The 15169-nt window shown below is 50.6% G+C and overlaps 1 protein-coding gene across 1 annotated transcript in view; it reads right to left on the bottom strand.

Moving 5' to 3' along the window:
• Positions 1 to 1178: 1178 nt before the first annotated feature.
• Positions 1179 to 15169, bottom strand: part of STK32B (serine/threonine kinase 32B) — a 365972-nt gene continuing 351981 nt past the window's right edge. The window contains exon 12 of the mRNA XM_032397296.1: positions 1179 to 1317. Within this exon, the coding sequence (XP_032253187.1) occupies positions 1179 to 1317 (139 nt within the window). The remainder of the gene's footprint in view (positions 1318 to 15169) is intronic.

A 15169-nucleotide genomic window follows, 5' to 3' on the forward strand; every position in this document is an offset into this window, starting at 1 on the left:
CGCTGGAAAACAAGGAAATGACACATAAGTGATTATGCAGTTTGCCTAAGGTCTTCCGGTTAGTAAACAGCAGGGCTGGAGTCTGAACGAGCCCGACTCCACGTCTGAGCTCTGTCCCTGGCGCTACAGCTTCTCTCCATTCAGAGGCTGGGGGCTCCCCGAACTGGTCATTCAGCAGTTTGTTCCTTGTGTGAGTCTACTCTCCTTCTAGAGTGAACTTTCTAGTCACCCATGCTTCTTTATCCCTCGGTACAGGGCCACATCATCAGTGGCATTTGGAGGCCCTCTTTAAGACAATGCTGAGGAGACCACTTCACACCCTTCACAGGAAAAACACCCAAAAGGAGGATGGGGACTCAGAATTTGGCTGTGGGACTGGGTTTTGGGAGGAGCTCTGATGGCACTCGATAGGAGTGACTGATGGTCAGTGACCTGACCTTCTGAAGGGCATCTGCCTGCCGTCCCGGTGCAGGGGGTGGGGTCGGGGGTGGGGAGCCGCTGAAATTATAGGTGGGAGGCAGTCTTCTGTGAATAAGGGCAGACGTGCACCTGCAGCTTCGAGACCCAGGGGACCAGGCTGGTGTGTGGGCTATGCCCTCTTCAAGGGTCAGAAAGACTGGCCTGGCAGAGAAGGCAAACGAAGACACTTCAGGCTTTGCTCCAGGATTTGGGAATGGTGTTCGCGTTGGAAGGGCAGGCGCAGAGATGTTTATTTTGCCATTGGGCTGCATTTTCAAAAGTACTGTGTGATGAGCCATGATGGACCGAATTGCAAAGTTGGGATGGTCTAATTGCTTTGCGGGATAGGAGTGCACTTCAGATATCGAGGTTGTATTTTGCCTGTGTAAACAATTTCATAAACGTCACAGGTTTTGCATGTCTGCTATCCATTTGGTTTCTCCCAATAACCTTGTAGTTAGAGGTGGGACAGAGAGCTGTTTTAACCCCTTTGGCAGATGCAGAAAACAGGCACAGGAAGGGCAAGGTTGTCCAAAGTCATGCAGAGAATCAGTCAGGCACCTGGGACGAGAACCCGGGCTTCCCAGCTCCAAGTTCAGGGCTCTCTCTGCATCTGATGTCATCAGGGGTGAGACAGGGACCATCGTGGCATAGAGAGGGGCTTTCGGTGGGCAGGACAGAGATGTGCGCAGTCCCGTCAGGTGGCCGCAGGTGGTGGCTTAGCTGCTGCAGCCACGGGAGCAGGCGTGGGCCAGAATGTTGTTGTTGCACCCGTCCTGGAGCTTGCCCTGGGTCTGGCTCCCAGCCCGGCCTTCTGGGTCCAAGAGCTGGCCGCTCTGCCCCTGCTGCCTCCTCAGCCTACAAACAAACACAGCACAGACCCGAGACGGTTACTCGGAGCAGAGGGCAGCGGGATGTCCAGGAGACACATTTGTGCAACAAGGGCAACTGGGAAGCCCTCAGCCCATGCCTTCCCTGGGCCAGAGTGTGGTGCCCTGGAGCCAGGCAGGCCTGGGGTCAAAGCCTGGGTCAGGGGCACTCCTGTGAGATATTTAGCACACAGAGCCTCAGTTTCCCCATCTGTAAAATGGAGATGACCTTTCCTGCCTTCACACTCCCTGTGAAGTCTTTCGGAGCTCACACATGTAATTTGCTTAAACTCACACCTACATCAGCGTAGGTGAAGAGCCCCACACATCATTCATTCACATGTATGTACTGAACGCCCACTGATGTACCAGCCATCGTGCCAAGGAGCAGGGGAAACCCTGGCCAGCAAAGTAGTCATCTTCTCTGTCCTCACGGAGATTACTGTCCAAATGGGGCAATGGACACTAGTCAAATTATCCGCCAAATAAATATCCAAACAAATGAGCACCCAGCCTTACAAAATGGCCCATGACAAACTGTTAAGGGAGCACAATTCTAAACATTGCATTTCTTAATAGCTGGCCTCCTGATCACCCTCCACATGATCTAAGATGTCAACACCCTTCTCTTTGTGATCTGCAAGTTCAGGTTCACGCACTATCCCACTGCGTGCATACTGCAGGCAAAAAATAAAATGGAGACATTTAAGGAGGGAGCGAGAAGTCTGAAAGCAGGAAGAACACAGCTCTCAGTACTTGCTACTCGGGCACCACTGGACAAGCTGCCGTCTTCTGAGTCTCAGTTTTCGTATCTAAACCTGCGAGTCTACCATTCACTTGGAGGAGGCTAAGGGGATCAGAGAGAATGTGTGTGAACTAGCTACTATGGGGCTGAAAATAATAAGATTGCCACAATTCTCCTTGCTCTGAAAGACGCAGATTTCAGCCCGAATTTACTTTCCACATGAGGAGGTTCAATCAAACGGAGTGCAGACCTACTGCCTGACGTAGGTGACGGAGCCATTTCGCTCAGCAAGCATGCACGTGCGCAGCACCGCGCATGGCCCCCGGATGACTACAACACAGTCCATGGCCCCAACGGGTCACAGGACCCTTGTGTGTGTGTGCACGCATGCTTGGCGGTGTTTTCTAGTGTTTGCAACAGTGTTAGGATTTGAGCGAGTCCTTTGGGTTATGCTGAAGTGCCAGCAGCAACACAGTATTTTGAAGACCCTAAACTTGGTGGCTATTGCCTCCTACCCTTTGTCCACCCACAGGGACAAGGACCAGGTGTGCAGTCCCTCTGGCCCCGAGGCTTGTGGCGGTCTAGGTAGCATACCTGGGAAAGGCGGTTAGGGTTAACATTCATCATCCTAGTGGAGGAGGGGTCAGCACCCAGAGAGCAGGCTGGGATCCAGAAAACAAAGTGGGGGGGGGCGGGGAGAGTCTAGTGTGAGGAGAGGGGGTGGTTGGACTTCCTGGGCAGGGCTGGGAACTGCCTGGGTACTTCCTCCCCTATCCCTTCTCTGTCCTCCCCTCTACCCTAGGATGCTCTCTCAGGCACCTCTGGAAAGAATATCAGATCAAAACTAGGGAAAACTCAAATGGCTAGGAAACTAAATGGGAAACACCAGCATCTCCAGGTAATGCCTCATAATTCTCTGGGTGTATCACAAGGTAAAGGTGGATCCCATTAGGATTTTCTTTTATATGCTCAAACATAGCATAGATAGCATTGCTGTCTCTAGACTCCTGTACTTCCCTGACACAAAATATAGCTTCAAAAGTTGCATAATAAAGAGTGGAGCAGATGAGGGAGGGATGGATTCGGAAGTCTTGTGTAGGTCAGGGAAGGCTTCCTGCAGGAGGCAGCATTTGAGCTGGACTTTAAGGATTGGTATGGAACAGGGGTAGTGGGAGGGAGGGAGAGGGATTTGAAATGAAGGGACATGAGTGAGGTAAGGCACAGAGAGTAGAGCAAAACATTGCTCTGTGGACCAGCATCCTTTTTGGAGCTGATGTTTTAGGTACTTTGGCTCCTTCTTTTGGCCAGAGTTATTTAGATTAAAACTGGCAGTTTCAAGTCCCCATACATATTTTATGTATGAAATATCATACATAAAATACTACGACCATAAGCACTAGACCCTACAGCATTAACTAAATGAGGTATGGGTCATCCCCATGGCAATCTATCATCAGATTCAGTGTGAACCAAGGTAGCTGAATCAAGAAAGAAGGACCTTTCTCTAGACTTCCATCCATCCACCTATAGCCTGTGGAGCTGAAATTCTAATCCAGTTCTGGGAGGCACCAAAGCCTGCATTATTCCCACTATATCTGTGCCCCCACTCACCCACCAACCATTCACCATCCATTCTCCACCCACTCATCCATATATTTATCCACTTACTTACCCATCTGCCCTTTATCTACCCCACCCATCCGTCCATCCATCCATCCACTCACCCATACATCCACTTCCATATGTCCACCCATCTGTCCTACTCCCAGCCCCATCTATCCACTCCTCATCCACTTACTATTTACCACCCACCCACCTCTCATATACACACCCATCCATCTACCTCATCCATTCATTATCCACACATCCATCAATACATCCATCCATCTTCCCACCTACTCCTCATCCATCTCCTTAACCACCTATTCACCTATCCATCCATCCACTTCATCTATTCACTATACACTGATCTGTTGATCTCCCCACTTACCCCCATTTCCTCATCTACCCATCACCCATCTATCACCTATTCATCAGCTGCCCATCTACCCATCAATCTATCCATCCATCCATCCATCCATCCACCACCCTCCCATCTTATCAATGTCCTTCCACTTACCACCCACTCACCCACCCATTCAGTCCCCTCCCCTTCCACCAGCACTGTCTGTGGCTCACAGTGGAAGGGGCTGTGGAGCAGGACAGAGAGCAAACAGTGAACATTCACTGTGACAAAGTTTCTGCTAGAAGGAAGCAGCATGGCATAGCACCAATGGCCCGGGCTTAGAGCCAGGCTGTTTCTGTCCCTGGGTCTTCCACTTACTAGCTATGTGACTTTGGGAGGCTGGATTCAAACCCAGGGCTATTGTTCTCCAAGTCCCCTGCTCTTTCCACTGACTCTTGTGCCATCCAATCCTGACCTGGAGGGAAGAGAGCATGGAATGATTTTTCCATGCTCTGAAGGAATTAGAAAGGCTCATGTTGTTCAAATAGGAATCTGTGAACCAAGACAGAGATATGAAACCATTATGACTGAGGCTCTGAGAGCTCACTTCTATGACTAGCCCACAGCTTGGTTATCTGTAACTCTGGAAGAAATGAAAAAGGATTTTACATATCCTACTAGGCAGAGTTCAAGTCTGCTGATGCAAATTGGCTGGTTATCTCTGCAGTGGCAGGAACACTTAATTTTCTCAGCCAACTTATCAAATTAATTGTCAGCTTTGTGGCCAGAATTTTGAGTGATGGACACAAGTTCCCTCAACCTCCTGAACTCCACCATCAGACGCCAGAAGGAAGCGCTCTGAGATAGTGAACCTCGACCAAGGAGAGTAGGACACACATTAAAATTTGTAATAAATCGGGCTGGAGGCATTTTTCAAAGGCAAAGTATTTCAGAAGAGTAAAATAAAACGATTAGCAATCAAAGTCATTTCAAATCAAGCTACTTCACACACGTAGGATGGAGTCCACTTAATACAAACATCCATCTGCTACGGACTTTCTGTAGGTGAGTCCTGGCCTCTGATGTGAGAGCCCGGTTTTCATGTATGCAGTCAACATAAAGTGCTTTCACAGCTATTCCTAGCATTCCATTGGCTCTCCCCGTGTTATGTTTCCTGGCTTGTGTAGAAACGTGGATGGAGGGGCAAAGTGGTGTAGTGGGAGACTGCAGGGTTGGGAGTCTCTGCAGAGTTAGGTCAGAGGCCCAGCTTCACCATCACTGGCCGAAAGGCTGGGCACTCGCAACTTCTTTAAGCATCTCTCTCCTCACCTGTAACACAGGGATGGGAGAAGATGAGCCACTGTGTGCTATCTGCCTGTCTGTCCCATAGCAGGTACTTTATAAAGGGCAGCTATTTTAAAAAGGATCTTATTTATTTATTTGAGAGAGAGCACATGAGCTGGGGTAGGGGGGCAGCGGACAGAGGGAGAAACAGACTTCCTGCTGAGCAGGGAGCCTGACCCGGGGCTCGATCCCAAGACCCTGGGACCGTGATCTGAGCCAAAGGCAGATGCTTAACCGACTGAGCCACCCAGGCAAAGGGCAGCTATTTTTATGATGATGATCACAGTGTGGAGATACTCCCCTTTTGCAGATGGGGAAGGTGAGGATCAGTAAGTAAAACTTAACTACCTGCCTTAGTTCTGATGAATGTCTCCCAACAAGGAGGTCCCCAGAGATGGCTCTGCAGGCCACATCCTGGATGGGGAGGGAGTCGGGGCAGAAGACCTGGAGGAGTAGAGGTGCTGGAATGGGGTACAGACGGAGTGGCTGAGGGTCAGGACCCAGAAGTAGGTGAAATAGGACAACAGGCTGAGTACAAGAGAATCCACCCCCAGCATTTATGGGGGGGTGCAGAGGGGCCCTTAAACCAGGGAAGACCAGGGCATGGAACTGGAGACTGGAACCAGGTCTCCTGCCTTGTTGTGTGTCTCTCATCCACTGGAAGGGGCCACAACATGACATCTGTGTCTTCTAAGCAGCACCCAGCACAGCACCCAGCCCGCGGCAAGGGCACAAACCACGTGTGTTGGAAGGATGGGGGGGGCAATAAAGAAATAAATGCCCACCCTTTATTAGGCAGGGTGTTTGCCCAGGTTGGCAGGCTCTGTGTCACATGCCAAGGGGGAAAGAAGGCCAGGTGTAATTAAATGAAACAACAGGGTGTCCTAGCTGGACAAAAATTGGATTGCCATTTGCACAACTGGTGAGTCACGGCCGTGTGGGCAACAGTTCACATGAGTTAACATGCATGGATCTTTTTCTCTTGTAGCTGAGGGAGTTGGGATAGGTTGTTACTGTGTGTGTGTGTGTGTGTGTGTGTGTGTGTGTGTTAAATAAAAAAATTAAGGCAGAATGATGTTTGACACAGCACTTAATGGATATGGTCTGATAATTTTGTATATAATGAATTATATGAGCAAACACGTGTGTAGTGCTGATTATGTGGCAGAGGCTGTTAAGTACTTAACATGTGTTAACTTTCTTGTCCTAACAACCACCCTAGGAAGTGGGTATTTGCATCCCATTCTGCAGATGAGGAGACTAAGGTACTAGTGTGAGGTCCAAGGTCACAAAGCTAGCAAGGATCAGTATTCAAAACCAGGCAGTCTGACTCCAGAGTTTGTGCTCTTAGCTATTATGTATACTGCTTCTCTGTGGTTCGTGAAAACCAGAGTTGAAGTACAGAAAAGTCTGGAAGGGCTCATGCCAAACTGAGCAAAGCCTATCGGGTTAGGGCTGGGAGGTGGCTATGGAAGGGAAGAAAGCAGTCACTTGCGTGTACACTGCAAGAACCCCTTCTCTAGCATCCCTAGCAGAGACTACTCGTAGGAGAACCTTGCTGCCCACCCCTCAAGACAGCCCTCTGCACGGGGGAACAGCTCAGAAATGCAACAGAAACCTGCTTGCGACAGCTGCTTCCCTTTGGCCTTTGGTGTGTTTTCTAGAATTAGTCTCTCTCTTCAATTCTTAGAAGCCCCCTGGGCTGACCATTTCCCATTGTCCCCTAGGTTCACTCAGCCCTGCTCAGTGCCTGGGAATCTGACTTGGGGGGAGCTCCCAAGCCCTTGTCCAATGGGGAGCCCCGCAGAGATCAGGAGGAGCAAGGGGAGTCAAGTTCGGGCATCTATTCCCCAGCCCTGTCCCCCACTGATCTCCCTCTTCCCCTCTCTTCCTGGCTTCCGTGAAGCCCCAATCCACTGCACTAGCCCGTGTGTGAGCGGTGGGACATACAGAGGGCCTTTTCAACCAATATCTCCTTTGAGTATTTCCTCTGGGATTCTGATTGATAAAACACAAGACCGGAAAGACTGTTCCTTAAGTAAGAACTCAGTGTACCTGGCTGTTCTATTTTCAAACCTCATCACTTACTGGGAAGATCACCTTATCTCACAAGTTCAATAATAGCCTTTGGCCAGAAGCATTAAAATTCTGTCTGTTTTATCTGCTGTTGCCTAAAGCAAACGTATTTGAGGGAGTCTCTGGAGGGAGCCTGCTACACCATGGGTGTGATACAGCAAAAGGTAGCGGAATATCTTGCTATCCTCTCCCTCTCTCCCCCACGTTGCAAATAGATCCAGCTGGGGCAGAATGGAAGGGAAGGCAGTCTCAGGTTTCGGAGTGATGGGGACTGAGATGTATTGAGCGTGTTCTCTGACACCTCCTCACTGAATGCCTACGTCCACCTTCCGGAGAAGAATTAACAATGCCCCTGGTAAGGATAAGAAGGGACATCAAAAAGATGAGCAACTGGGGGTGGGTCACACCGCTTTCCAGACCCAAGCCCAGGCTCAAAAGGAGGACTTTGGGGCACCGGGGGTGGCTCAGTCATTAAGCGTCTGCCTTCGGCTCAGGTCATGATCCCAGGGTCCTGGGATCAAGCCCCGCATTGGGCTCCCTGCTTGGTGGGAAGCCTGCTTCTCCCTCTCCCACTCGCCCTGCTTGCGTTCTGCTCTCCCCATCTCTCTCTCTCTGTCAAATAAATAAATAAATAAAATCTAAAAAAAAAAAAAAAAAAAGGAGGACTTTGCTCTTTCTGCCTTCCCAGCCTCGTGTCTCTTCCTGCATGCCTGCATGAGCAGATTTGTCTCTAGATTTAGAGGTGAGGCTGATCTTCTGTGTTTGAGCTGGCTTGCAGGTGAGACTTGCGGGGTCCTCACTGATTTGGGGGCACAAGAAAAGCATGCACCGGCAGCCCTGTGGATGGGCAGTCACTAATGGCATTTACCAGTCTGATCTGCCCCTTTCCCTGAACCAGGCAGGATCTCACTTCCGGGCTCCTGGGGCTGGGCTGTGTGCCCAGTTCTGGCCAAGGAGGGTAAGTAGAAATGCTACCAACAGGCTGGAGCAGTGCTGATGCTAGACCCTCTCAAAGTCTCTTTCCTCTGTCACTGTGATGTTCCAGAAATGCTGCTTCAGGCTGGGTCTTGGAGTGAGGAGGATGATGGTGACGTGGGAGCAGCAACCCCCATCCCCCTCATGACCTGCCATAGACATATAGCGTGAATAAGAAACAAACCTTTGCTGTTATAAGCCACTGTGTTTGGGGATTTGATCTGGGTGTAGGCTCAGAGAGGGGGTCTGGAGTTCCAGGCACTGGTCTGTTGGTGAATAATGGCCTCAGTGCAGTTCTGGGCTGCGGAGTTCCCTTGGGGAAGCCCTGTGGCTCCAGACAGGGATCTTTGAGAGTTGAGGGGCCTGAGTTAGGGGTCCACTTTGGGGCTGCTCACCTCTCTGCCTGGGCAGCCAGCCCTGTCTGTCCCCTTACCCTCCATGCCCCCATCCATGTATGGTTACTACGTTTCACCTGCCCAGAAGAGGAGGTCAGATGGGAAGCCAAGTGGGACTGCCTGCTTTCTCTTTATTAATCTGCCCTAGCCTTCAGTATCTGTCACGCATCCTTTTCTTTCCTCTCCTGGACTCAATTAACCCTACACTATCAATTCCACTTTCCCAGTGAAGAGCATTGCCATCATTTTGCTTTTGTGGCTCGGGGTTCAGACAGCAGCTGCTGCCTTTTTATAGACCTCACCTCCCTGGTCCTCGCTATTGATTGGGTAAGGGCTGGCACTTGACCCAAGCCGTACCAATCAGAGGCCTCCTCGATGGTTAGATCGGATTGGTCCAGGGAATGTCACCTGACTCAAGTTGGGCCAATCAGAGCCATTCCCTGGGATACTAGAATTTGAGATCTGGAAAACCTTCTGCTTCTTGACGTTCCCTCAGCTTCCTCTTTCATCTACTTTCTTGAGTTCGGTGGTAGAGCTGGGAGACTCTGGAGCTCTCAGCACTGTGTCTTCCACGGTGTGGAAAGAAGTGGTTTACAGTAAAAGAAAATGACTTCAAAGTGCAGAGAAACAGAAAATTGCCTGGAGGAGGAAGGAGTGAGTCCTGGCCTGGGTCCCTGCGACAGGAGCCCCCCAATGAGTCCAGGCTCACCTAAGCCATTAGCTTTTTCTCTCCATCCCTTGCAGCTACGACCGTCTCAGAGAATTCAGCATTTATGCTGGTATCTGTCTCCGTAACCTCCCAGGGCCACAATGGGAAGCAATGGGACATATGTGGATGGTTATTAAATTTATTAAAATATCACTAATTTATTTTTGTGTCAGATGTCCATCCTTTCGAAATCACTATAATTTTTATTTATTTCGCACTACTTGTAAAATAACTTTTCTGAGACTAACAGGCATGTTTAAATTTTTGGTTAAAATTTGGGAGGAATCCAGGGTTCATGGCTGCCAGTCATGGAACCTTGATCAGTCCCTGGAAGGTGTGCGTGTTTCTCAGGGCTGACTGATGAAGTACCAGCCACTGGGTGAAATGTATTCTCTCGAAGTTCCGGAGGCCAGAAGGCTGCAATTCAAGGTATCAGCAAGGCTCTGGGGGAAAAGCCTTCGTTGTCTCCTCCAGCTTCCAGGGGTTGCCGGTAATCCTGGCCATACCTTGGACTGTGGCTGCATCGTTCTGGTCTCTGCCTCTGTCTTCAATGTCCCTCTCCTTACTGAGACCCTAGTCGTTGGAATTACGGTCCACCCTCATCCAGTTCGACACCATCTTAACTTGATTATTCCTGCGAAGACCCTCTTTTCAAATACAGTGGGGGGGGGGCAGTCTAGTAGCTCATCATATCCTTTTAAGGAATATGGTGCAACCTACAAAGCAGGCATTTTAGGCAGAGAATCTGAGGCTTTTTCATAAGAAGCCTGGGGTGGGCCCAGAGCTGGATTACCTGGAGTAAATCAACGTTAAGGATCCTAAGAGAAGTTGCCAATTGCCCCTAAGCACTTATTTCAGACCATCTTACTGTTTATATTCCATCTTTTACATACATTCTGGGTGATGCTCTTCCTTTGCTTCACTTGGATATTTTAATTAAAGTTTCAACGTTTATAAAAATTAAAGGCGAGAGCCAGAGTAGTAGAGTGGAAAGAATACGAAAGAGCTCAAGCCACCCCGGACCTATGTGGGATCCCAACTCTACAAAACACTGACTGTTGACCTCAGGCAAATGACTCCTTTTCTCTGGATGTCAGCATTTACAAATCAAGGTTATGGTGAGGATTCATTTTAGATAAGATGCAAATGCACCTGGCACAGTGCATGGCATGTAACAGGTTTGCGATATATGCACATAGTGATAGTATTATTTCATTTTTTTTTAAGATTTTATTTATTTATTTGACAGAGAGAGAGAGAGAGAGGGCACAAGTAGGCAGAGAGGCAGGCAGAGGGAGAGGGAGAAGCAGGCTCTCCACTGAGCAGGGAGCCCGACGTGGGGCTCGATCCCAGGACCCTGGGATCATGACCTGAGCCGAAGGCAGATGCTTAACTGACTGAGCCACCCAGGCGCCCCAGTATTATTTCATTTAATTGGCTGGCAATGAGATTTGTAGATGTAACAGAGAGAAAACTAGATCAGGATTAAAACAACAACATTTACTTCAAAACAAACCATTAGAGATCCTATTTATAATTTTCAAATTCATACACAGCCTCATTTCATAAAGGATTTAATAAGGCCTCTGAGTATTCCCATACAAAATAAGGTACCTCTGTTTTACTACAGAGAACTGATTGAAGGGGAAAGAAGATGGGAGTTTAAATAATCGAAGTCTGAGCAGACCAATGACAGCATGCGTTCCTAAGACAAACAGGGTCGTATGGATGCAGGGCTATTTGTCAGGGACCGCGTGTCACCCCTCAGCCCACTGGAAACACGCCATGCTGTATTTTCCTGGGTCTTTCACTGGCTGGGGGGAATGTGTCAGGATCGGGGGCCCCTTTTCAACCAGGCTGCAGTTTCCCTTGATGGAACTGGCAGAGGGCCCTGACTCCCGGGTGATTTCCTGATCTCGAGCATTCATGGAACTATCAGGATTCTGCAGTCCAAGCGCCTGCTAGGCTGTCTTCATCTGTGGCTGAAATTCCTCCCGCTGTTCCAGGTCACTGAGCTGCTTTTCCCTGGCCATCTTCCTGGGCTTTGGAGAGGCGCCACCTTGCTTAGTGGAGCAGCGATCCCAGAAAGCCTGGCCTCAGCTAACACAGTCACCTGGGCCCTTCCTCTCCGCCTCAGTGGGCAGTAAAACCTCGAGACCTTCTGAGATTCAGAGAGGCCACTATAGTCAGAGTTAGGCTTTTATCAGCTTCCCTAACTGTGAAATGGGTGGGTGGGGGGGAACGTGCTACGAATAGAATCACAATGAGAATGGAAGGAGCAGATGGGGGCGGGGGCTCCTCCCACCCCACAGGTTAGAACAGACATGCTCTCAGCTGTTTGTTGGCTCTCTTTCCTGTCCATCCTCACCTATAAATGACGTTTGGACCCCACGATCAAATCTCAAGGACTGGAGAGAACCTAAATGTGCTGGCCTTGATTTCAGAAGGCGGGGTCCTTGAAGTTCGCCCCTCCCTAGCAATGGGGCCAGGGGATGTGCCAGTGGAGAAGGTCTCCCCTTTACAGATTAATCTTCAAGATGCAGGCAGGACACTTTCCTGCCTTCCCCATGGGCTGCCAAAGACATGAGAGGGGTATCAAAGTACTCTGCCCATGGCACAGACCTTGTAAAGTCAAGGATCGCTGATACCCAGGCCAGCCCTTGATGTGGAGCCCTAGGTGCAGAGAGGCTGGGACCATCCCTGCCCCCACGCTCATGGCACCGAGGGCAGTAGGACCAGGGCCTGCCCCGTTCATCCAGTTCCTGAGCCTGAAAGGAATCATAACGCTTCTTGGCCTCCATCCCCCAGTGGCTCCGGGCCACAATAGAGGGTCCTTATCTCACTGCCGGTGTCCTCCGGGGAGGCCACCTGGGCAGATGAGGTCACAACACATTTTGATTGTTCGTCTCTCTGTGGCCTTGGTCCAGGCATCCCACCCTGGTCCCCAGCTGAGCCCTGCGGTGGCTTGCTGCTGTCATACTGTCTCGGGATGGGTAAGGAGGGCAGACTGCGGTCATGTGAACGTGTACGATCTTGTGCCTGTAACGTCCGGGTTCACCGACAAGCGATATCTACGCAGCTAGTGGAAATTCCTTGTTCAGCATTAAATATGCGGGGCAAGGGGCAGTTTTTCACTGGGCTCTGGAGCCTGATTACCTCCATGGAACCCCAGCCCTGCCCCCTCTTCGCCATGTGCCCTCAACCTGCCCTTCTTCACCTATAACGGGGTGGGAGGAGGGGCAAAAATACCTGGCCCATAGGATGGATGGACAGACTGCATGGCATAGACTGGGTGTCCAATAAAAGTGTGCCCTTGTGGCCATCCGCTCCGTGCAAGCCACTGCCCCACCTGGATGCACTGGAGACACCCCCCAAGACACCATGTACGGAAGTACCCCCTCCCTTCAGGTCCTGAAGCTCATTCTGTCAGAGTGTGAGCCACGTGAGAACAAGGGGGGGCTTGCTCCCAGCTGTGTCCCCTTGTATCTGACCCTGACTAAACATCTGCCGAACAGCTGGATGAAAGCACACGCAGCAGAGAGAGCTCAGGATCTAGGGGATGGCAGATTAGATTTCAAGTCCTTCATATTTCAGTTCAGAGCTGCAGACGTGGGGAATCCTAGTAATACGCACCTCTGGAAGTGTGGAAAGTAAGGGTCAAAGCAGTGACTCCTCACCAGGGCGACCTGCCTGCTGGGGAACATCGGGCAACGTCTGGGGTCAGTTTTGGTCGTCACAACAACAGAGTGCTACCGGTATCGATGGGCGGAGGCCACAGATGCTGGTAAACCTCATACAATGCACGGGACAGTCCCCGCATCCAAACATTGATGTCAACCGTCATCCAATGTCAATAGGACCGAGGCTAAGAAATCCGGATTAAAGAAACGGGATCTCAAACCATAAAACCATATACCGATGTCGCTTATTACTATTAATAGTATTATTTAGTATAACAAATGGCAGAATTCGATTTTTTTAAATATAACATTTTCAGGGCCTCCAAACGTCACTTTAATGTGGTTTTAAGTCTGTTGGTTTCTTTACGAGGTAACACAGATAGAAAATCCAGCTCCTGAAACTCCTCTCTCACCAGGGGCTCCCGATTCTGGAAAACTCCGTCATACGCTATTGAAAAGACCTTTTGGAAGAACTGCGCTCATCTCTTTGGCCCAAAATAGGAGGACACGACCCACAGTATGTTCCTCAAGCTAATGGAAGCCTCAGATGTCACGGCCTTCAAGTCCCTGGACCAGTCCCTGGAAGCAGACGTTCCACCTGGCCTGGTGGCCTTCTGTCAGTTGAGACCAGAAACCAGTAATAAGCTGTGTTTCTAGAAAATCAGGCAGTGCTCATTTAAATTTTGCTCTCTGTTTAGAACCTGAGGTCCAGAGAGGTCGGACCCAGGGCATGTCCTCCGTGTCCCCACAGTGGCCCCTCTACGTCTGCATCCCAGCATCTCCCCTGCCACCTGCGAGCATCCTGAGGGCACCGGTCCTGCTCGATCTGCTTCCACGTCTCAGGGTCCAGTCCAAGATTACGGCTTCCTGTTAAAGGACTGAATGAGAATCTCCTAGAGGAGCTGGCGTGGCTGATGCCTGCCCGCATCCCCTGGGCACTGCATACTGAGGATGGCTTCCTCATTGAATGCGGCGGAGGGGAACCTTTTCTCTGCCCCAGGGCTCGTTCTCGCTGAGGAAGCACACAGGCTCTGCGCAGGGGCCAGGTAGCCGTGCAGGGGTGAGGCCCTCGGGAGCACGCCTAGTTAAGCCCACGAGGGCTCAGAGCTGCAGGTCACTACCCCAGAGCGAGGGAGACAGAGGGCTGGAAGGTTTGCAGTTTTAGATAGGGATTCTTGTGACCAGCTCAGAACCTGCCAGAGGAGGCCCCGTTTGAGCACACTCGGTCTCTCTCAGCAGAAGTTCTCAAACTATGAGACGTCCAAATGACACCAAGAGCATGTTAAAATGCACACCACCAGGCCTGTTCGCTGACCAGCCAGCCTCTGACTCAGAGGGTGCGGTATCCATTCCGTAAGGCGGCTGTAACACATCACCACCATCTGGGGGGCTTACAACAACAGAAACTTATTGTCTCTTGGTTCTGGAGGCCAGAAGTCTGAACTCAAGGTTGGCAGCCGGGTTGGTTCCTTCTGGAGGCTGAGGGAGAATCTGGTCCAGGCCTCTCCCAGCTTCTGGTGGCAGCTGGCCATTCCTGGCGTTCCTGTCTCCATACCCTTGCAGCTTGGGAGTCATATTGGAGTAGGGATGACAGCCCCGTCCTCCAGTAGGACCTCATCTTAACTAATTACGTCTGCAACAACCCTATGTCCAAATGAGGTCACGTTCTAAGGGACTGGAGGCTAGAACTTCAACACGTCTTTCTGGGGGGCACAATTCAAACCATAACAGGTGCAGCAACTGCAAATGCTAATACCCCCTCCCCCCACATTCCCCCGGGGTTTGTGATGTATACTCCTGTGACCAGGGCCCTTCCTTCTGATTCACCTCGGTGGCCCCCTGTGCAGCAGGAGCTGGCCCAGTCTGCCGTGAGCTGATGGCCTGGTGCGCGAAGGAAAGCTGACAGCCGCTGGAGGCTGCCCGGGGCAGTGGGGCCCCAGCGAGTGTGAAGGGGAGCCCGGCTCCGCGTCTC

Source organism: Phoca vitulina, unplaced genomic scaffold (assembly GCF_004348235.1).
Source record: "Phoca vitulina isolate PV1807 unplaced genomic scaffold, GSC_HSeal_1.0 scaffold3, whole genome shotgun sequence".
NCBI classification, from domain to species: Eukaryota; Metazoa; Chordata; class Mammalia; order Carnivora; family Phocidae; genus Phoca; species Phoca vitulina.